The following is a 23,623-nucleotide window of genomic DNA, read 5'->3' as shown; positions in this document are numbered from 1 at the left end:
GAGACCTCTGCCGGGGACCTCTGCCGGGCACCTCTGCCGGGCACCTCTGCCGGGGACCTCTGCCGGGGACCTCTGCCGGGGACCTCTGCCGGGGACCTCTGCCGGGGACCTCTGCCGGGGACCTCTGCCGGAGACCTCTGCCGGGGACCTCTGCCGGGCACCTCTGCCGGGCACCTCTGCCGGAGACCTCTGCCGGGGACCTCTGCCGGGGACCTCTGCCGGAGACCTCTGCCGGGGAGCTCTGCCGGAGACCTCTGCCGGGGACCTCTGCCGGGGACCTCTGCCGGGCACCTCTGCCGGAGACCTCTGCCATTTCGCAGCACAAACAAAATGCATCAAACGCTGCAAAACCGTAAGGTGTGACGGTAGCCTTACAGGTTGTGATTCTCTTGCGTCTTTCCCGTCTCTAGCTGCTGTCCATGTTTGTGGCTCTGATGGAGTAAATCACTTGTGCAGAAGTTGTGCTCTCACCACTAACGTTTTCCACCGGCCGTTAAAGGGAGACGCCGCACACAACGAGGTCTCCATTATGGCCCCAATGGTGAGCCTTTGTCCGCGGTTGGCGGTGAGCCTTTATCCGCGGTTGGCGGTGAGCCGGGGTCCGCGGTTGGCGGTGTGCCGGGGTCCGCGGTTGGCAGTGAGCCTTTATGCACAGTTGGCGGTGAGCTGGGGTCCGCGGTTGGTGGTGAACTGGGGTCCACAGTTGGCGGTGAGTCGTGGTTGGCGGTGAGTCTGGGTCCGTAGTTGGTGGTGTGCCGGGGTCCGTAGTTGGCGGTCAGCCGGGGTCCGCAGTTGGCGGTGAGTCGGGGTTGGCGGTGAGTCGGGGTTGGCGGTGAGCCGGGGTCCGTAGTTGGTGGTGTGCCGGGGTCCGTAGTTGGCGGTGAGCCGGGGTCCGCAGTTGGCAGTGAGTCGGGGTTGGCGGTGAGCCGGGGTGCATAGTTGGCGGTGAGCCGGGGTGCGTAGTTGGCGGTGAGCCGGGGTGCGTAGTTGGCGGTGAGCCGGGGTCCGTAGTTGGCGGTGAGCCGGGGTCCGCAGTTGGCGGTGAGCCGGGGTCCGCAGTTGGCGGTGAGCCGGGGTCCGCGGTTGCTTGTCCAGTAATTTTCATCCCACCTTGTCTGTCAGCACGGGGGCCGCACGGTGCAGATCAGCGTTTGCCGTGGTCGGGGTTATGGCGGTGAATTGGCTGGAGGCGTCTCACCGCGGAGTCGGGTAATTTGCTCCCGTATTTCAATTGGATTTAGAAATGAGTGTGAAAGGCCGGATCATGCCTCCTATTACCGGGGGCCGCGGGGGGCCGCGCTCCTGTCTGACTCCCTCATTACCAGCGCTTAATACCCTTCCATTCTCCTGCGCGAGCTGCGGTCACAGGACGGGGGAGCGAGGCGCCGGTGACAAGACAAGTGCGCAGAGGGCACGCGCGTCCCCCGGGCCCCGGCCCCAGCAATCACACCATTAATTTCCACCTTCACTTTTCATTTCCCTGTCAGTCCTCAGACCTGCGCAGGCACGAGCAGCAGCCGCCGATGCTATAGTGACGAAGCAGTGCTGCGCTAAAGCCATGTAACGGGCATCTTGTGACAGTAATGCAGGGGCCGATCAAATCTCACATATATCATAAGAGTCGTGTCTGCGGGTCATCCCTAGCCATGTGCATGTGAACTGTCTGCAGCCCCGCGTCTGTTACCTGCAGCCCCGCATATGTCTGTTACCTGCAGCCCCGCATATGTCTGTTACCTGCAGCCCCGCGTCTGTTACCTGCAGCCCCGCGTCTGTCTGTTACCTGCGGCCCCGCGTCTGTCTGTTACCTGCGGCCCCGCGTCTGTCTGTTACCTGCAGCCCCGCGTCTGTCTGTTACCTGCAGCCCCGCGTCTGTCTGTTACCTGCAGCCCCGCGTCTGTCTGTTACCTGCAGCTCCGCGTCTGTCTGTTACCTGCGGCCCCGCGTCTGTCTGATACCTGCAGCTCCACGTCTGTCTGTTACCTGCAGCCCCGCGTCTGTCTGATACCTGCAGCCCCGCGTCTGTTACCTGCAGCCCCGCGTCTGTCTGTTACCTGCAGCCCCGCGTCTGTTACCTGCAGCCCCGCGTCTGTCTGTTACCTGCAGCCCCGCGTCTGTCTGTTACCTGCAGCCCCGCGTCTGTCTGTTACCTGCAGCCCCGCGTCTGTCTGTTACCTGCAGCTCCGCGTCTGTCTGTTACCTGCAGCCCCGCGTCTGTCTGTTACCTGCAGCCCCGCGTCTGTTACCTGCAGCTCCGCGTCTGTCTGTTACCTGCAGCTCCGCGTCTGTCTGTTACCTGCAGCTCCGCGTCTGTCTGTTACCTGCAGCCCCGCGTCTGTCTGTTACCTGCGGCCCCGCGTCTGTCTGTTACCTGCAGCTCCGCGTCTGTCTGATACCTGCAGCCCCGCGTCTGTCTGTTACCTGCAGCCCCGCGTCTGTCTGTTACCTGCAGCCCCGCGTCTGTCTGTTACCTGCGGCCCCGCGTCTGTCTGTTACCTGCGGCCCCGCGTCTGTCTGTTACCTGCGGCCCCGCATCTGTCTGTTACCTGCAGCCCCGCGTCTGTCTGTTACCTGCGGCCCCGCGTCTGTCTGTTACCTGCGGCCCCGCGTCTGTCTGTTACCTGCGGCCCCGCGTCTGTCTGTTACCTGCAGCCCCGCGTCTGTCTGTTACCTGCAGCCCCGCGTCTGTCTGTTACCTGCAGCCCCGCGTCTGTTACCTGCGGCCCCGCGTCTGTCTGTTACCTGCAGCCCCGCGTCTGTCTGTTACCTGCAGCCCCGCGTCTGTCTGTTACCTGCAGCCCCGCGTCTGTCTGTTACCTGCAGCCCCGCGTCTGTCTGTTACCTGCAGCCCCGCGTCTGTCTGTTACCTGCAGCCCCCCGCGTCTGTCTGTTACCTGCAGCCCCGCGTCTGTCTGTTACCTGCAGCCCCGCGTCTGTTACCTGCGGCCCCGCGTCTGTCTGTTACCTGCAGCCCTGCGTCTGTCTGTTACCTGCAGCCCCGCGTCTGTCTGTTACCTGACAATATATGAACATTATGCAATTTTTCTGTGAATGTTTGTCTCCACAGTCTTTTATTATTAAACCGATTGCGCCAAAATCAGAGTCAGCAGCGATGGAGGAGCCGAGGCCTGTGCTTTATTGGAGGCGTCATGTACCGCGTCTCTGCTAATAAACTGTCCAAAACATGGAGCCCCGGCAGTGGCAGCAAGCCCACCCCAAAGACCGGTAAGATATCCAACTACTATAATACTGCCCCTATATACAAGAATATAACTACTATAATACTGCTCCTATATACAAGAATATAACTACTATAATACTGCTCCTATATACAAGAATATAACTACTATAATACTACTCCTATGTACAAGAATATAACTACTATAATAATGCCCCCTATATACAAGAATATAACTACTATAATACTGCCCCTATGTACAAGAATATAACTACTCTAACACTGCTCCTATATACAAGAATATAACCACTATAATACTGCCCCCCTATGTACAAGAATATAACTGCTATAATACTGCCCCCTATGTACAAGAATATAACTACTATAATACTGCCCCCTATGTACAAGAATATAACTACTATAATACTACCCCTATATACAAGAATATAACTACTATAATACTGCCCCTAAATACAAGAATATAACCACTATAATACTGCCCCCTATGTACAAGAATATAACTACTATAATACTGCCCCCTATGTACAAGAATATAACTACTATAATACTGCTCCTATGTACAAGAATATAACTACTATAATACAACCCCTATATACAAGAATATAACTACTATAATACTGCTCCTATGTACAAGAATATAACTACTATAATACTGCCCCTATATACAAGAATATAACTACTATAATACTGCTCCTATATACAAGAATATAACTACTATAATACTGCCCCCTATATACAAGAATATGACTACTATAATACTGCCCCCTATGTACAGGAATATAACTACTATAATTCTGCTCCTATATACAAGAATATAACTGCTATAATACTGCCCCCTATATACAAGAATATAACTACTATAATACTGCTCCTATTTACAAGAATATAACTACTATAATACTGCCCCTATATACAAGAATATAACTACTATAATACTGCCCCCTATATACAAGAATATAACTACTATACTGCCCCCTATATACAAGAATATAACTACTATAATACTGCTCCTATGTACAAGAATATAACTACTATAATACTGCTCCCTATATACAAGAATATAACTACTATAATACTGCCCCTATATACAAGAATATAACTACTATAATACTGCCCCTATATACAAGAATATAACTGCTATAATACTGCCCCTATATACAAGAATATAACTACTATAATACTGCCCCTATATACAAGAACATAACTACTATAATACTGCCCCCTATATACAAGAATATAACTACTATAATACTGCCCCCTATATACAAGAATATAACTACTATAATACTGCTCCTATGTACAAGAATATAACTACTATAATACTGCTCCTATATACAAGAATATAACTACTATAATACTGCCCCCTATATACAAGAATATAACTACTATAATACTGCTCCTATATACAAGAATATAGCTACTATAATACTGCCCCCTATATACAAGAATATAACTACTATAATACTGCTCCTATATACAAGAATATAACTACTATAATACTGCTCCTATATACAAGAATATAACTACTATAATACTGCTCCTATATACAAGAATATAAATACTATTAGGCTCTGTGCGCACGCTGCGGTTTTGCTGCAGAAAATGTTCATAACCTTGCTGCGGTCCTTCCCCAGCAAAACTTTTGGGAAAAAACTGCGTTTTTTTTATCTACAGATTTTTGCTGGAGAATTTCTGCAAAAGAATGAACATGTCACTTAATTTCCGCAGGTACCTGCGGTGTTCGCCATAGAAATAGCAAAAAAAACGCAATTACCAACTGGGTTTTGCCGTAGGTGCGGTATTACAGTGGGTTTTGCCGCGGGGGCGTTATTCTTCCAGAGGGTGCGGATTTTCTTAAGAAGACGTTATTTCCCAGTGTGCACAGGGCCTAATACTGCCCCCTATATACAGGAATATAATATAAGTAGTAGAGTGCAGTCCGAGTGAAGTTCTGGGCGCTTTATTCTGCGGGGCTGATGGCTCGGCGCGGAGGGCTCGGCGCGGGGCGGATGGCTCGGCGCGGGGCTGGTGGCTCGGCGCGGGGCGGGTGGCTCGGCACGGATGGCTCGGCGCGGGGCGGGTGGCTCGGCTCGGGGCGGATGGCTCGGCTTGGGGCGGATGGCTCGGCTTGGGGCGGATGGCTCGGCTCGGGGCGGATGGCTCGGCTCGGGTGGCTCGGCTTGGGGTTGATGGCTCGGTTTGGGGCTGATGGCTCGGTGCCCTGTTGATGGCTCGGCGCGGGGCTGAGGGCTCGGTGCGGGGCTGAGGGCTCGGCGCGGGGCGGATGTCTCGGTGCGGGGCTGGTGGCTCGGCGCGGGGCGGGTGGCTCGGCACGGATGGCTCGGCTCGGTGCGGATGGCTCGGCTCGGGGTTGATGGCTCGGTTTGGGGCTGATGGCTCGGTGCCCTGTTGATGGCTCGGCGCGGGGCTGAGGGCTCGGTGCGGGGCTGAGGGCTCGGCGCGGGGCGGATGTCTCGGTGCGGGGCTGGTGGCTCGGCGCGGGGCGGGTGGCTCGGCACGGATGGCTCGGCTCGGTGCGGATGGCTCGGCTCGGGGTTGATGGCTCGGTTCGGGGCTGATGGCTCGGTGCCCTGTTGATGGCTCGGCGCGGGGCTGAGGGCTCGGTGCGGGGCTGAGAGCTCGGCGCGGGGCGGATGTCTCAGTGCGGGGCTGGTGGCTCGGCGCGGGGCGGGTGGCTCGGCACGGATGGCTCGGCTCGGTGCGGATGGCTCGGCTCGGGGTTGATGGCTCGGTTTGGGGCTGATGGCTCGGTGCCCTGTTGATGGCTCGGCGCGGGGCTGAGGGCTCGGTGCGGGGCTGAGGGCTCGGCGCGGGGCGGATGGCTCGGCGCGGGGCTGGTGGCTCGGCGCGGGGCGGGTGGCTCGGCACGGATGGCTCGGCTCGGTGCGGATGGCTCGGCTCGGGGTTGATGGCTCGGCTCGGGGTTGATGGCTTGGTTCGGGGCTGATGGCTCGGCGCGGGGCGGATGGCTCGGCGCGGGGCGGATGGCTCGGCGCGGGGCGGATGGCTCGGCGCGGGGCGGATGGCTCGGCGCGGGACGGATGGCTCGGCGCGGGGCGGATGGCTCGGCGCGGGGCGGATGGCTCGGCGTGGGGCGGATGGCTCGGCTCGGGACGGATGGCTCGACTCGGGGCTGATGGCTCGGCTCGGGGTTGATGGCTCGGTTTGGGGCTGATGGCTCGGTGCCCTTTTGATGGCTCGACTCAGGGTTGATAACTCGGCTCGGGGTTGATGACTCGGCTCGGGGCTGAAGGCTCGGCTCGGGGTTGATGGCTCGGCACGGGGCGGATGGCTCGGCGCGGGGCGGATGGCTCGGCGCGGGGTTGATGGCTCGGCGCGGGGTTGATGGCTCGGTGCGGGGTTGATGGCTCGGGGCGGATGGCTCGGCTCGGGGCGGATGGCTCGGCTCGGGGTTGATGGCTCGGTTTGGGGCTCATGGCTCGGTGCTCTGTTGATGGCTCGGCTCGGGGTTGATGGCTCGGCTCGGGGTTGATGGCTCGGCTCGGGGTTGATGGCTCGGTGCAGGGTTGATGGCTCGGTGCAGGGTTGATGGCTCGGTGCAGGGTTGATGGCTCGGCGCGGGGTTGATGGCTCGGCGCGGGGCGGATGGCTCGGCGCGGGGCGGATGGCTCGGCGCGGGGCGGATGGCTCGGCGCGGGGCGAATGGCTCGGGGCGGATGGCTCGGCTCGGGGCGGATGGCTCGGCTCGGGGCTGATGGCTCGGCTCGGGGCGGATGGCTCGGCTCGGGGCGGATGGCTCGGCTCGGGGCGGATGACTCTGTGCCCTGTTGATGGCTCGGCTCGGGGCTGATGGCTCGGCTCGGCTCGGCTCGGGGTTGATTGCTCGGTTTGGGGCTGATGGCTCGGTGCCCTGTTGATGGCTCGACTCGGGGTTGATGGCTCGACTCGGGGTTGATGGCTCGACTCGGGGTTGATGGCTCGACTCGGGGTTGATGACTCGGCTCGGGGTTGATGACTCGGCTCGGGGCTGATGGCTCGGCTCGGGGTTGATGGCTCGGTGCCCTGTTGATGACTCGACTCGGGGTTGATGACTCGACTCGGGGTTGATGACTCGACTCGGGGTTGATGACTCGACTCGGGGTTGATGACTCGACTCGGGGTTGATGACTCGGCTCGGGGTTGATGGCTCGGTTTGGGGCTGATGGCTCGGTGCCCTGTTGATGGCTCGATTCGGGGTTGATGGCTCGACTCGGGGTTGATGGCTCGACTCGGGGTTGATGGCTCGACTCGGGGTTGATGGCTCGACTCGGGGTTGATGGCTCGGTGCCCTGTTGATGGCTCGGCTCGGGGTTGATGACTCGGTTCGGGGTTGATGGCTCGGTTTGGGGCTGATGGCTCGGTGCCCTGTTGATGGCTCGACTCAGGGTTGATGACTCGGCTCGGGGTTGATGGCTTGACTCGGGGTTGGTGACTCGGCTCGGGGTTGATGGCTCGACTCGAGGTTGATGACTCGGCTCGGGGTTGATGGCTCGGCTCGGGGTTGATGGCTCGGTGCCCTGTTGATGGCTCGGCTCGGGGTTGATGACTCGGTTCGGGGTTGATGGCTCGGTTTGGGGCTGATGGCTCGGTGCCCTGTTGATGGCTCGACTCTGCTGGTTGATGACTCGACTCGGGGTTGATGACTCGGCTCGGGGTTTATGACTCGGCTCGGGGCTGATGGCTCGGGGTTGATGGCTCGGTTTGGGGCTGATGGCTCGGCTCGGGGCTGATGGCTCGGCTCGGGGTTGATGGCTTGGCGCAGGGCTGATGGCTCGGTGCCCTGTTGATGTCTCGACTCGGGGTTGATGGCTTGACTCGGGGTTGATGGCTTGACTCGGGGTTGATGGCTTGACTCGGGGTTGATGACTCGGCTCGGGGTTTATGACTCGGCTCGGGGCTGATGGCTCGGCTCGGGGTTGATGGCTCGGTTTGGGGCTGATGGCTCGGTGCCCTGTTGATGGCTCGACTCGGGGTTGATGACTCGGCTCGGGGTTGATGACTCAGCTCAGGGTTGATGGCTTGGCGCGGGGCTGATGGCTCGGTGCCCTGTTGATGGCTCGACTCGGGGTTGATGGCTTGACTCGGGGTTGATGGCTTGACTCGGGGTTGATGGCTTGACTCGGGGTTGATGGCTTGACTCGGGGTTGATGACTCGACTCGGGGTTGATGACTCGACTCGGGGTTGATGACTCGACTCGGGGTTGATGACTCGACTCGGGGTTGATGACTCGGCTCGGAGTTGATGACTCGGCTCGGGGTTGATGGCTCGGTGCCCTATTGATGGCTCGGCTCGGGGTTGATGGCTCGGTTTGGGGCTGATGGCTCGGTGCCCTGTTGATGGCTCGACTCGGGGTTGATGACTCGGCTCGGGGTTGATGACTCAGCTCGGGGCTGATGGCTCGGCTCAGGGTTGATGGCTTGGCGCGGGGCTGATGGCTCGGTGCCCTGTTGATGGCTCGACTCGGGGTTGATGGCTTGACTCGGGGTTGATGGCTTGACTCGGGGTTGATGGCTTGACTCGGGTTGATGACTCGACTCGGGGTTGATGACTCGACTCGGGGTTGATGACTCGGCTCGGGGTTGATGACTCGGCTCGGGGTTGATGACTCGGCTCGGGGTTGATGGCTCGGTGCCCTATTGATGGCTCGGCTCGGGGTTGATGATTCGGCTCGGGGTTGATGACTCAGCTCGGGGCTGATGGCTCGGCTCAGGGTTGATGGCTTGGTGCCCTGTTGATGGCTCGACTCGGGGTTGATGGCTTGACTCGGGGTTGATGGCTTGACTCGGGGTTGATGACTCGGCTCGGGGTTGATGACTCGGCTCGGGGTTGATGACTCGGCTCGGGGTTGATGACTCGGCTCGAGGTTGATGGCTCGGCTCGGGGCTGATGGCTCGGCTCGGGGTTGATGGCTCGGTTTGGGGCTGATGGCTCGGTGCCCTGTTGATGGCTCGACTCGGGGTTGATGACTCGGCTCGGGGCTGATGGTTCGGTGCGGTGTAGGTCGCTCGGCTCGGGGCTGATGGCTCGGTGCGGTGGTGTTCGGTGACTTCCTCGGTCTGGTCCGTCCTCGCTCCGTGCCTCCACATTTGGCACACCCTTGTACTCGCAGATGTCCGCTCGGCAGGCTGCTCTCCTGGAGCCGGGGACATTATGTGACAGGCAGGTGACGTCGACTCCGCGCTTGCCATCATCTTCCTCAATACCACAGCAGATGGGGCATCACCACCCTCCGCCGGGCAAGTGACAGCTCCTGCGAGTCGAGACGCCTCGGACACACTATCAAATGTGAGTCAGTCACTGGGAGAGACGGCGGCTGTCAGATGAGTGACTGCGACACGAGCGCACCACCTGGCGAGACGCACGCCTGTCACTTCTACAGCATCGTACACCGCTGCCATCATGTATTCACCGTCCTGAATGCGCACGCGGTTCCCTTTATTTATGGTGGTTTAACCCTCTGCTGCCCACACTCCGCTGACGGCCCTCACGTTGTTATACCTGGCGCATTTTATTCTTTTGATATTATCTAGTTTATGTCAAAATTTTAATTTTAGCTTTTTTGGTTTTTGTGATGTCATCGGGGTCTTCATCCTAAATCCTTGGTGTGATGATGTCACTACGTGTAATAATGGATGTGTAATGGGTGTGTGGATGTACAACTACAAAGGTAAAAATACTATTAATGTACCTCACTAGGTCCTGGAGACATATCCGCAGTATCGGTGCTGCTCTACACTGCATAGCGCTCACTGAGCGCCATGTATCCAGCGTCACAGAAGGACGAAGCGGGATACACACCTCCTGCCTGCACCCCGGGGTCCCCGGCTATGTGTGATACAGGGGTCACCTATCTGCTCCCCGGAGTCCCCGGCTGTGTCTGCTCCCCGGGAGTCCCCGGCTGTGTCTGCTCCCCGGGAGTCCCCGGCTGTGTCTGCTCCCCGGGAGTCCCCGGCTGTGTCCTGCTCCCCGGGAGTCCCCGGCTGTGTCTGCTCCCCGGGAGTCCCCGGCTGTGTCTGCTCCCCGGGAGTCCCCGGCTGTGTCTGCTCCCCGGGAGTCCCCGGCTGTGTCTGCTCCCCGGGAGTCCCCGGCTGTGTCTGCTCCCCGGGGTCCCCGGCTGTGTCTGCTCCCCCGGGAGTCCCCGGCTGTGTCTGCTCCCCGGGAGTCCCCGGCTGTGTCTGCTCCCCGGGAGTCCCCGGCTGTGTCTGCTCCCCCGGGAGTCCCCGGCTGTGTCTGCTCCCCGGGAGTCCCCGGCTGTGTCTGCTCCCCGGGAGTCCCCGGCTGTGTCTGCTCCCCGGGAGTCCCCGGCTGTGTCTGCTCCCCGGGAGTCCCCGGCTGTGTCTGCTCCCCGGGAGTCCCCGGCTGTGTCTGCTCCCCGGGAGTCCCCGGCTGTGTCTGCTCCCCGGGAGTCCCCGGCTGTGTCTGCTCCCCGGGAGTCCCCGGCTGTGTCTGCTCCCCGGGAGTCCCCGGCTGTGTCTGCTCCCCGGGAGTCCCCGGCTGTGTCTGCTCCCCGGGAGTCCCCGGCTGTGTCTGCTCCCCGGGAGTCCCCGGCTGTGTCTGCTCCCCGGGAGTCCCCGGCTTGTGTCTGCTCCCCGGGAGTCCCCGGCTGTGTCTGCTCCCCGGGAGTCCCCGGCTGTGTCTGCTCCCCGGGGTCCCCGGCTGTGTCTGCTCCCCGGGGTCCCCGGCTGTGTCTGCTCCCCGGGAGTCCCCGGCTGTGTCTGCTCCCCGGGGTCCCCGGCTGTGTGATACAGTGGGCCGGACCTGCTCCTACTATTTGATAGGAGCGTTCACCTTGTGCTGTAACCTTATGGCGCTTGGTTGTTACCTATTGGGCAATGGCAGTGGGAACAGAGGAGGCACATTTTCTGTCCTTACTATAGAATTAGGCAATTGATCTCCTTTCGGCCATACCCACAGGGGAACAGGTGCTCCGCTATTTGTTAGAACACCCCACTTTCCTATAAAAGCTCTTTTTAATCCACAGTAACAGTGGAACCCCCCGGTGCCGCAGTGGCCATAGGACTATTCGGCCGACATCATCATCTGGATGTCTCCTATAGTCACGGCTTTATGTGCAGCCATCCATTACCGCTGCTGCTGTTGCCAGATTCTGGTCTGGGGCTTTCTGGAATAACACACCCCGATCCTTGACAATTGTCAGGCCATGATTACCTTTACATAGTCAGTTATTTTACTATAGTTCATTAAATAACTTTTTTTTTCTGGGGGGGTCCCACAAATAAAAACTGGAGGAAAGTAAAAATGTCAATAATGTATTCCAAATAAAAAAACAAACAAGTGATCTGATTGGCTCGTGTAGGTAGTATTGAACCATTAGTATTAATTGTAGTAGTGTTTCTGTGAGGAGTGTTCCCAAGGTGGTTCTTTAGCTGTGACTGACAGTAATGGGCACGGACACAACCCCACTTTCTGTTTTTCACTTTCTGTATTTTTCCTTTTGCCTTGATATCTGTCATGTTTGGATTCTTATCTCGGATACTCTAGTTATGTACAGTGTGTTTTCCACAGTCTGGGTGTATTTTGCTTTTTTGGCAGGAGGGTGGGTATGGACCCATCTCGGTTCCTTTTTGTAGATGAGGTTTTCCTCGGTCTAGTGTGTGGGGCTGATCATTTATGTTTGTGGTGTGAATTGTCTCTCTGCTGGAGTGATAAGAATACTGAGCGATTGTTATGTCCTTCATTATCAGGCAGACCCCCGAGCTCTTATTTACTGTTCCAGCAGATCTCGGCATCCTGTGACTGCAGGAGATCACACTCCTCGTGTTACACATCTGAGAACCCTTCTCATTTCTGTTTTAGGCAAAGTGGACGTCAGCAGCCCCAGTCCTGGCTCTCTGTACCCAGGTCGTCCGGCCACCCCGAGCCGGTACATTGCAAGGTGTGTATTACATGCAGCACGGGTGCTACACACTGTGGCGTTATGGTACCAGCACTGCTTGCTTTCAGTGAGTAGCATTTCATCATGTTGCTCGCACAGCTGACGGGCTCGTTACTATGTATACGTCAGTAGAATCAATCTAAGAATTTAGCTGCAGTTTGTGATCAGCGGGTCCTGACCGCCGATCCCCAACATCATGTGTCTGAGGCGAGTCGGAGGCCCCCCCTGTCCACGTCTGGAGTCCCCCCCCTGTCCACGTCTGGAGTCCCCCCTGTCCACGTCTGGAGTCCCCCCTGTCCACGTCTGGAGTCCCCCCCCTGTCCACGTCTGGAGTCCCCCCCCCCCCCCGTCCACGTCTGGAGGCCCGTCCACGTCTGGAGGCCCCCCCGTCCACGTCTGGAGGCCCGTCCACGTCTGGAGTCCCCCCCCCCCCCGTCCACGTCTGGAGTCCCCCCCCCCGTCCACGTCTGGAGTCCCCCCCCCCCCGTCCACGTCTGGAGTCCCCCCCCCCCCGTCCACGTCTGGAGTCCCCCCCCCGTCCACGTCTGGAGTCCCCCCCCCGTCCACGTCTGGAGTCCCCCCCCGTCCACGTCTGGAGTCCCCCCCCCCGTCCACGTCTGGAGTCCCCCCCCCCGTCCACGTCTGGAGTCCCCCCCCCGTCCATGTCTGGAGTCCCCCCCCCCCCCCGTCCACGTCTGGAGTCCCCCCCCCCCGTCCACGTCTGGAGTCCCCCCCCCCCCCCCCGTCCACGTCTGGAGTCCCCCCCCCCCCCCGTCCACGTCTGGAGTCCCCCCCCCGTCCACGTCTGGAGTCCCCCCCCCCCGTCCACGTCTGGAGTCCCCCCCCCGTCCACGTCTGGAGTCCCCCCCCCCGTCCACGTCTGGAGTCCCCCCCCGTCCACGTCTGGAGTCCCCCCCCCCCCCCGTCCACGTCTGGAGTCCCCCCCCCCCCGTCCACGTCTGGAGTCCCCCCCCCCGTCCACGTCTGGAGTCCCCTCCCCCCCGTCCACGTCTGGAGTCCCCCCCCCCCGTCCACGTCTGGAGTCCCCCCCCCCGCGTCACGTCTGGAGTCCCCCCCCCGTCCACGTCTGGAGTCCCCCCCCCGTCCACGTCTGGAGTCCCCCCCCCCCCCCGTCCACGTCTGGAGTCCCCCCCCCGTCCACGTCTGGAGTCCCCCCCCCCCCCCCCGTCCACGTCTGGAGTCCCCCCCCCGTCCACGTCTGGAGTCCCCCCCCCTGTCCACGTCTGGAGTCCCCCCCCCCGTCCACGTCTGGAGTCCCCCCCCCCGTCCACGTCTGGAGTCCCCCCCCCTGTCCACGTCTGGAGTCCCCCCCCCCCCTGTCCACGTCTGGAGTCCCCCCCCCCCTGTCCACGTCTGGAGTCCCCCCCCGTCCACGTCTGGAGTCCCCCCCCCCCCCCCCGTCCACGTCTGGAGTCCCCCCCCCCTGTCCACAATCTGGAGTCCCGTCCACGTCTGGAGTCCCCCCCCCGTCCACGTCTGGAGTCCCCCCCCGTCCACGTCTGGAGTCCCCCCCTGTCCACGTCTGGAGTCTCCCCCCCGTCCACGTCTGGAGTCCCCCCCCTGTCCACGTCTGGAGTCTCCCCCCCCGTCCACGTCTGGAGTCTCCCCCCCCCGTCCACGTCTGGAGTCTCCCCCCCCGTCCACGTCTGGAGTTCCCCCCCCCTGTCCACGTCTGGAGTCCCCCCCCTGTCCACGTCTGGAGTCCCCCCCCTGTCCACGTCTGGAGTCCCCCCCCCTGTCCACGTCTGGAGTCCCCCCCCCCCCTGTCCACGTCTGGAGTCCCCCCCCCCCCCTGTCCACGTCTGAGTCCCCCCCCCTGTCCACGTCTGGAGTCCCCCCCCCCTGTCCACGTCTGGAGTCCCCCCCCCCCTGTCCACGTCTGGAGTCCCCCCCCCTGTCCACGTCTGGAGTCCCCCCCCCCCTGTCCACGTCTGGAGTCCCCCCCCCCCTGTCCACGTCTGGAGTCCCCCCCCCCTGTCCACGTCTGGAGTCCCCCCCCCTGTCCACGTCTGGAGTCCCCCCCCCCTGTCCACGTCTGGAGTCCCCCCCCCCCTGTCCACGTCTGGAGTCCCCCCCCCCTGTCCACGTCTGGAGTCCCCCCCCCGTCCACGTCTGGAGTCCCCCCCCCCCCCCCCGTCCACGTCTGGAGTCCCCCCCCCCCCCCCGTCCACGTCTGGAGTCCCCCCCCCCCCGTCCACGTCTGGAGTCCCCCCCCCCCCGTCCACGTCTGGAGTCTCCCCCCCCGTCCACGTCTGGAGTCTCCCCCCCCGTCCACGTCTGGAGTCTCCCCCCGTCCACGTCTGGAGTCTCCCCCCCGTCCACGTCTGGAGTCTCCCCCCCCCCCCTGTCCACGTCTGGAGTCTCCCCCCCCCCTGTCCACGTCTGGAGTCCCCCCCCCCTGTCCACGTCTGGAGTCCCCCCCCCCCCCCTGTCCACGTCTGGAGGTCCCCCCCCCCCCCTGTCCACGTCTGGAGTCCCCCCCCCCCCCCCCTGTCCACGTCTGGAGTCGTCCCCCCCCCCCCCCCTGTCCACGTCTGGAGTCGTCCCCCCCGTCCAAGTCTGGAGTCGTCCCCCCCCTGTCCACGTCTGGAGTCCCCCCCCCCCGTCCACGTCTGTCGTCCCCCCCTTCCCAGTCACTGTGTATGGGGCCTTGGCACTCGCGGCTCTGTGGGCAGGGCGAGGATTTCTTGAGATTTCAGCTTTCGTTTTACTCTCTGACTGTTTCCATTCACTGAAAGCTGCGGATATTTACAGGTGATGTGTTTAGGAATCGCCTGTAAGTGCCTGTGGTGTGACCGCGTCATCATTTCTGTGCCCCGCAGCCGCGCCATCCAGCGCAGTCTGGCCATCATCCGCCAGGCGCAGCAAGAAGAGGGAGAAGAAGGAGTACTGCATGTACTACAACCGATTCGGGAAGTGTAACCGCGGCCAGAAGTGCCCCTACATCCATGACCCGGAGAAGGTGGCTGTGTGCACGCGGTGAGTATTGGGGGGCCGCTGTACACGCGGTGAGTATTGGGGGGCCGCTGTACACGCGGTGAGTATTGGGGGAACCGCTGTACATGCGGTGAGTATTGGGGAGGCCGCTGTACACGCGGTAAGTATTGGGGGGGGGCGCTGTACACGCGGTAAGTATTGGGGGGAGGGGGCGCTGTACACGCGGTGAGTATTGGGGAGGCCGCTGTACACGCGGTAAGTATTGGGGGGGGCGCTGTACACGCGGTAAGTATTGGGGGGAGGGGGCGCTGTACACGCGGTGAGTATTGGGGGCCGCTGTACACCGGACTGTATGTTGGTAATCTAGTGGATCCAGAAAATCTTACATTAAGTGCTGATGATCTTCAGATCCAACAGATCTGTACTGTTGGGTAATCTAGTAGATCTACAGTATTGGTACTCTATGCTGTGAACTAGTGGATCCCTAGTAAGTGTAATTTGTTTGGTGGTGATCTGGTGGATTCACAGGAGAGCTGCACATTGCTTTCTGACATGTGGCCGTGATGTGTTTTTTCTGCAGGTTTCTCAGAGGAACATGTAAGAAGACGGACGGGACCTGCCCCTTCTCCACCAAGTGTCAAAGGACAAGGTCAGTGACCCCCATCACACGGCTGCCCGTCACTCACACAGCCCACCCCATGATCCCCCCCAAATCTTAACGCCACCTTGTATTTACGGATAGGGGTTTACTGTCCTCTCTGTGTTATTGATCGGGATCAGTCCATATTAGTGTTCAGGATCGGCCCGCTCTGGTGCTCGGGATCGGTCCGCTCTGGTGCTCGGCATCGGTCCGCTCTGGTGCTCGGCATCGGTCCGCTCTGGTGCTCGGCATCGGTCCGCTCTGGTGCTCGGGATCGGTCCGCTCTGGTGCTCGGGATCGGTCCGCTCTGGTGCTCGGGATCGGTCCGCTCTGGTGCTCGGGATCGGTCCGCTCTGGTGCTCGGGATCGGTCCGCTCTGGTGCTCGGCATCGGTCCGCTCTGGTGCTCGGCATCGGTCCGCTCTGGTGCTCGGCATCGGTCCGCTCTGGTGCTCGGCATCGGTCCGCTCTGGTGCTCGGGATCGGTCCGCTCTGGTGCTCGGGATCGGTCCGCTCTGGTGCTCGGGATCGGTCCGCTCTGGTGCTCGGGATCGGTCCGCTCTGGTGCTCGGGATCGGTCCGCTCTGGTGCTCGGGATCGGTCCGCTCTGGTGCTCGGGATCGGTCCGCTCTGGTGCTCGGGATCGGTCCGCTCTGGTGCTCGGCATCGGTCCGCTCTGGTGCTCGGCATCGGTCCGCTCTGGTGCTCGGGATCGGTCCGCTCTGGTGCTCGGGATCGGTCCGCTCTGGTGCTCGGGATCGGTCCGCTCTGGTGCTCGGGATCGGTCCGCTCTGGTGCTCGGGATCGGTCCGCTCTGGTGCTCGGGATCGGTCCGCTCTGGTGCTCGGGATCGGTCCGCTCTGGTGCTCGGGATCGGTCCGCTCTGGTGCTCGGGATCGGTCCGCTCTGGTGCTCGGGAACGGTCCGCTCTGGTGCTCGGGATCGGCCTGCGTTGGTGACCAACACCATTCCATGTTGGTGACCGGGTCTGTCCTCGTTATTGATCAGGACTGTCGACCCTTTTATCTCTGTGTGTTGGATGCACTGTGTTGGTGACCGGGCCCGTCCTCGTGTGTTGGTTGCACTGTGTTTGTGACCGGGCCCGTCCTCGTGTGTTGGATGCACTGTGTTGGTGACCGGGCCCGTCCTCGTGTGTTGGTTGCACTGTGTTGGTGACCGGGCCCGTCCTCGTGTGTTGGTTGCACTGTGTTGGTGACCGGGCCCGTCCTCGTGTGTTGGTTGCACTGTGTTGGTGACCGGGCCCGTCCTCGTGTGTTGGTTGCACCGTGTTGGTGACCGGGCCCGTCCTCGTGTGTTGGATGCACCGTGTTTGTGACCGGGCCCGTCCTCGAGTGTTGGATGCACCGTGTTTGTGACCGGGCCCGTCCTCGTATGTTGGATGCACTGTGTTGGTGACCGGGCCCGTCCTCGTGTGTTGGGTGCACTGTGTTGGTGACCGGGCCCGTCCTCGTGTGTTGGGTGCACTGTGTTGGTGACCGGGTCTGTCCTCGTGTGTTGGATGCACCGTGTTTGTGACCGGGCCCGTCCTCGTGTGTTGGTTGCACTGTGTTTGTGACCGGGCCCGTCCTCGTGTGTTGGATGCACTGTGTTGGTGACCGGGCCCGTCCTCGTGTGTTGGTTGCACTGTGTTGGTGACCGGGTCTGTCCTCGTGTGTTGGGTGCACTGTGTTGGTGACCGGGCCCGTCCCCGTGTGTTGGTTGCACTGTGTTGGTGACCGGGCCCGTCCTCGAGTGTTGGTTGCACTGTGTTGGTGACCGGGCCCGTCCTCGTGTGTTGGGTGCACTGTGTTGGTGACCGGGCCCGTCCTCGTGTGTTGGTTGCACTGTGTTGGTGACAGGGCCCGTCCTCGTGTGTTGGTTGCACTGTGTTGGTGACCGGGCCCGTCCTCGAGTGTTGGATGCACCGTGTTTATGACCGGGCCCGTCCTCGAGTGTTGGATGCACCGTGTTTATGACCGGGCCCGTCCTCGTATGTTGGATGCACCGTGTTGGTGACCGGGCCCGTCCTCGAGTGTTGGATGCACCGTGTTTATGACCGGGCCCGTCCTCGAGTGTTGGATGCACCGTGTTTATGACCGGGCCCCTCCTCGAGTGTTGGATGCACCGTGTTTATGACCGGGCCCGTCCTCGAGTGTTGGATGCACCGTTGTCCCTCTGCTTCTCCCTCACCCGCAGGATATGATGTGATGGAGACCTCCGTTATTGCCCTAGTAGACATCAGTCTGGTTGCGGTGGAAGCTCGGACTCTTGCGGGTACTTTACACGCTGCGACATCGCTACCGATATATCGTCGGGGTCACGTTGTTAGTAACGCACATCCAGCGCCAGTAGCGACATCGCAGCATGTGACACTAATGAGCGACGATCAACGATCGCAAAAACGTTCCAAAACGGTGATCGTTGACACGTCGCTCCTTTCCTTAATATCGCTGCTGCTGCAGGTACGAGGTTGTTCGTCGTTCCTGAGGCAGCGCACATCGCTGTGTATGAAGCCGCAAGAGCGAGGAACATCACCTTACCTGCCTCCACCGGCAATGCGGAAAGAAGTAGGTGGGCACATGTTATGTCCCGCTCATCTCTGCCCCCCCCCCCCCCCCCGCTTCCATTGGCCGGACGCTTAGTGACGCCGCAGTGATGTCGCTATGACACCGAACGCACCTCCCCCTTGAGGGAGGGATTGTTCGGCGGTCACAGCGACGTCGCTGCACAGGTATGTGCGTGTGACGCTGCCGTAGCAATAATGTTCGCTACAACACCGATCACACAATGTCGCACACACGACAGGGGCGGGTGCTATCGTGCACAACATCGCTAGCAATTGCTAGCGGTATCGCAACGTGTAAAGTACCCCTTAGTGTTATTGCCGGGAGCGCGGTGTCTGTTGGGTGCGGGGATCTGGAGGTGGGTACGGATGTCTTCTCCGGGGTTCTCCTCGCCCGCAGGATGGGTGCGGGGGTCTGGAGATGGGTGCTGATGTCTTCTCCGGGGTTCTCCTCGCCTGCAGGATCCGTGCGGGGATCTGGAGATGGGTCCGGATGTCTTCTCCGGGGCTCTCCTCGCCTGCCGGATGGGTGCGGGGATCTGGAGATGGGTCCGGATGTCTTCTCCGGGGCTCTCCTCGCCTACCGGATGGGTGCGGGGATCTGGATATGGGTCCGGATGTCTTCTCCTGGGTTCTCCTCACCCGAAGGATGGGTGCGGGGGTCTGGAGATGGGTCCGGATGTCTTCTCCGGGGTTCTCCTCACCTGCAGGATGGGTGCGGGGGTCTGGAGATGGGTGCAGATGTCTTCTCCGGGGTTCTCCTCGCCTGCAGGATGGGTGCGGGGATCTGGAGATGGGTCCGGATGTCTTCTCCGGGGCTCTCCTCGCCTGCAGGATGGGTGCGGGGACCTGGAGATGGGTCCGGATGTCTTCTCCGGGGCTCTCCTCGCCTGCAGGATGGGTGCGGGGATCTGGAGATGGGTACGGATGTCTTCTTTGGGGTTCTCCTCGCCTGCAGGATGGGTGCGGGGGTCTGGAGATGGACGGATGCCTTCTCCGGGGTTCTCCTCGCCTGCAGGATGGGTGCGGGGGTCTGGAGATGGGTCCAGATGTCTTCTCCGGGGTTCTCCTCGCCTGCAGGATGGGTGCGGGGATCTGGAGATGGACGGATGTCTTCTCCGGGTTCTCCTCATCCGCAAGATGGGTGCGGGGGTCTGGAGATGGGTCCGGATGTCTTCTCCGGGGCTCTCCTCGCCTGCCCGATGGGTGCGGGGGTCTGGAGATGGGTCCAGATGTCTTCTCCGGGGCTTTCCTCGCCTGCAGGATGGGTGCGGGGATCTGGAGATGGGTCCGGATGTCTTCTCCGGGGCTCTCCTCGCCTGCAGGATGGGTGCGGGGGTCTGGAGATGGACGGATGTCTTCTCCGGGGCTCTCCTCGCCTGCAGGATGGGTGTGGGGGTTTCGAGATGGACAGATGTCTTCTCCGGAGTTCTCCTCGCCCGCAGGATGGGTGCGGGGATCTGGAGATGGGTACGGATGTCTTCTCCGGGGTTCTCCTCGCCCGCAGGATGGGTGCGGGGGTCTGGAGATGGACGGATGTCTTCTCCGGGGCTCTCCTCGCCCTCAGGATGGGTGCGGGGGTCTGGAGATGGGTACGGATGTCTTCTCCGGGGCTCTCCTCGCCCTCAGGATGGGTGCGGGAGTCTGGAGATGGACGGATGTCTTCTCCGGGGCTCTCCTCGCCTGCAGGATGGGTGCGGGGGTCTGGAGATGGGTACGGATGTCTTCTCCGGCGTCCTCCTCGCCCTCAGGATGGGTGCGGGGGTCTGGAGATGGACGGATGTCTTCTCCGGGGCTCTCCTCGCCTGCAGGATTGGTGCGGGGGTCTGGAGATGGGTGCGGATCTCTTCTCCGGGGTCCTCCTCGCCTGCAGGATGGGTGCGGGGATCTGGAGACGGGTGCGGGGGTCTGGAAATTGGTCCGGATGTCTTCTCCGGGGTTCTCCTCGCCTGCAGGATGGGTGCGGGGATCTGGAGATGCGTTCGGATGTCTTTTCCGGGGTTCTCCTCGCCTGCAGGATGGGTGTGGGGGTCTGGAGATGGACGGATGTCTTCTCCGGGGTCCTCCTCACCTGCAGGATGGGTACGGGGGTCTGGGGATGGGTCCGGATGTCTTCTCCGGGGTTCTCCTCGCCTGCAGGATGGGTGCGGGGGTCTGGAGATGGGGACGGATGTCTTCTCCGGGGATCTCCTCGCCTGCAGGATGGGTGCGGGGGTCTGGAGATGGGTCCGGATGTCTTCTCCGGGGCTCTCCTCGCCTGCAGGATGGGTGCGGGGATCTGGAGATGGGTCCGGATGTCTTCTCCGGGGCTCTCCTCGCCTGCAGGATGGGTGCGGGGATCTGGAGATGGGTACGGATGTCTTCTTTGGGGTTCTCCTCACCTGCAGGATGGGTGCGGGGGTCTGGAGATGCACGGATGTCTTCTCCGGGGTTCTCCTCGCCTACAGGATGGGTGCGGGGATCTGGAGATGGACGGATGTCTTCTCCGGGGTTCTCCTCATCCGCAAGATGGGTGCGGGGATCTGGAGATGGGTCCAGATGTCTTCTCCGGGGCTTTCCTCGCCTGCAGGATGGGTGCGGGGATCTGGAGATGGGTCCGGATGTCTTCTCCGGGGCTCTCCTCGCCTGCAGGATGGGTGCGGGGGTCTGGAGATGGACGGATGTCTTCTCCGGGGCTCTCCTCGCCTGCAGGATGGGTGCGGGGGTTTCGAGATGGACGGATGTCTTCTCCGGGGCTCTCCTCATCCACAGGATGGGTGCGGGGGTCTGGAGATGGGTACGGATGTCTTCTCCGGAGTTCTCCTCGCCCGCAGGATGGGTGCGGGGATCTGGAGATGGGTACGGATGTCTTCTCCGGGGTTCTCCTCGCCCGCAGGATGGATGCGGGGGTCTGGAGATGGACGGATGTCTTCTCCGGGGCTCTCCTCGCCTGCAGGATGGGTGCGGGGGTCTGGAGATGGACGGATGTCTTCTCCGGGGCTCTCCTCGCCTGCAGGATGGGTGCAGGGGTTTCGAGATGGACGGATGTCTTCTCCGGGGCTCTCCTCATCCACAGGATGGGTGCGGGGGTCTGGAGATGGGTACGGATGTCTTCTCCGGAGTTCTCCTCGCCCGCAGGATGGGTGCGGGGATCTGGAGATGGGTACGGATGTCTTCTCCGGGGTTCTCCTCGCCCGCAGGATGGGTGCGGGGGTCTGGAGATGGACGGATGTCTTCTACGGGGATCTCCTCGCCTGCAGGATGGGTGCGGGGATCTGGAGATGGATCCGGATGTCTTCTACGGGGATCTCCTCGCCTGCAGGATGGGTGCGGGGATCTGGAGATGGGTCCGGATGTCTTCTCCTGGGCTCTCCTCGCCTGCAGGATGGGTGCGGGGATCTGGAGATGGGTCCGGATGTCTTCTCCGGGGCTCTCCTCGCCTGCAGGATGGGTGCGGGGATCTGGAGATGGGTACGGATGTCTTCTTTGGGGTTCTCCTCGCCTGCAGGATGGGTGCGGGGGTCTGGAGATGGACGGATGTCTTCTCCGGGGTTCTCCTCGCCTGCAGGATGGGTGCGGGGGTCTGGAGATGGGTACGGATGTCTTCTCCGGAGTTCTCCTCGCCCGCAGGATGGGTGCGGGGATCTGGAGATGGGTACGGATGTCTTCTCCGGGGTTCTCCTCGCCCGCAGGATGGGTGCGGGGGTCTGGAGATGGACGGATGTCTTCTCCGGGGCTCTCCTCGCCCTCAGGATGGGTGCGGGAGTCTGGAGATGGACGGATGTCTTCTCCGGGGCTCTCCTCGCCTGCGCCTGCAGGATGGTTGCGGGGGTCTGGAGATGGGTACGGATGTCTTCTACGGGGTCCTCCTCGCCCTCAGGATGGGTGCGGGGGTCTGGAGATGGACGGATGTCTTCTCCGGGGTTCTCCTCGCCCGCAGGATGGGTGCGGGGGTCTGGAGATGGACGGATGTCTTCTCCGGGGCTCTCCTTGCCTGCAGGATGGGTGCGGGGATCTGGAGACGGGTGCGGGGGTCTGGAAATTGGTCCGGATGTCTTCTCCGGGGTTCTCCTCGCCTGCAGGATGGGTGCGGGGATCTGGAGATGCGTTCGGATGTCTTCTCCGGGGTTCTCCTCGCCTGCAGGATGGATTCGGGGGTCTGGAGATGGGTACAGATGTCTTTTCCGGGGTTCTCCTCGCCTGCAGGATGGGTGTGGGGGTCTGGAGATGGACGGATGTCTTCTCCGGGGTCCTCCTCACCTGCAGGATGGGTACGGGGGTCTGGGGATGGGTCCGGATGTCTTCTCCGGGGTTCTCCTCACCTGCAGGATGGGTGCGGGGGTCTGGAGATGGACGGATGTCTTCTCCGGGGATCTCCTCGCCTGCAGGATGGGTGCGGGGGTCTGGAGATGGACGGATGTCTTCTCCGGGGATCTCCTCGCCTGCAGGATGGGTGCGGGGGTCTGGAGATGGACGGATGTCTTCTCCGGGGCTCTCCTCGCCTGCAGGATGGGTGCGGGGGTCTGGAGATGGGTACAAATGTCTTCTCTGGGGTCCTCCTCGCCTGCAGGGTGGGTACGGGGGTCTGGGGATGGGTCCGGATGTCTTCTCCGGGGTTCTCCTCGCCTGCAGGATGGGTGCGGGGGTCTGAAGATGGGTCCGGATGTCTTCTCCGGGGTTCTGCTCGCCTGCAGGATAGGTGCGGGGTCTGGAGATGGACGGATGTCTTCTCCGGGGATCTCCTCGTCTGCAGGATGGGTGAGGGGGTCTGGAGATGGGTACGGATGTCTTCTCCGGGGTTCTCCTCGCCTGCAGGATGGGTGCGGGGATCTGGAGATGGGTCCGGATGTCTTCTCCGGGGCTCTCCTCGCCTGCAGGATGGGTGCGGGGATCTGGAGATGGGTCCGGATGTCTTCTCCGGGGCTCTCCTCGCCTGCAGGATGGGTGCGGGGGTCTGGAGATGGGTGCAGATGTCTTCTCCGGGGTTCTCCTCGCCTGCAGGATGGGTGCGGGGATCTGGAGATGGGTCCGGATGTCTTCTCCGGGGCTCTCCTCGCCTGCAGGATGGGTGCGGGGATCTGGAGATGGGTCCGGATGTCTTCTCCGGGGCTCTCCTCGCCTGCAGGATGGGTGCGGGGACCTGGAGATGGGTCCGGATGTCTTCTCCGGGGCTCTCCTCGCCTGCAGGATGGGTGCGGGGATCTGGAGATGGGTACGGATGTCTTCTTTGGGGTTCTCCTCGCCTGCAGGATGGGTGCGGGGGTCTGGAGATGGACGGATGCCTTCTCCGGGGTTCTCCTCGCCTGCAGGATGGGTGCGGGGGTCTGGAGATGGGTCCAGATGTCTTCTCCGGGGTTCTCCTCGCCTGCA

The 23,623-nt window shown here is 61.4% G+C and overlaps 1 protein-coding gene across 1 annotated transcript in view; it reads left to right on the top strand.

The window, feature by feature from the left end:
- Nucleotides 1-23,623, top strand: part of ZC3H3 (zinc finger CCCH-type containing 3) — a 236,009-nt gene that overhangs the window by 143,958 nt on the left and 68,428 nt on the right. Inside the window, 6 exon segments of the mRNA XM_075352670.1 lie at nucleotides 3,065-3,222; nucleotides 12,036-12,114; nucleotides 14,958-15,003; nucleotides 15,005-15,114; nucleotides 15,653-15,696; nucleotides 15,699-15,721. Coding sequence (XP_075208785.1) covers nucleotides 3,065-3,222; nucleotides 12,036-12,114; nucleotides 14,958-15,003; nucleotides 15,005-15,114; nucleotides 15,653-15,696; nucleotides 15,699-15,721 — 460 coding nt within the window.

The sequence above is a fragment of the Anomaloglossus baeobatrachus genome, chromosome 6 (genome assembly GCF_048569485.1).
Source record: "Anomaloglossus baeobatrachus isolate aAnoBae1 chromosome 6, aAnoBae1.hap1, whole genome shotgun sequence".
In the NCBI taxonomy this organism is placed as follows: domain Eukaryota; kingdom Metazoa; phylum Chordata; class Amphibia; order Anura; family Aromobatidae; genus Anomaloglossus; species Anomaloglossus baeobatrachus.
This window is presented reverse-complemented; position numbering and strand designations above follow the sequence as displayed.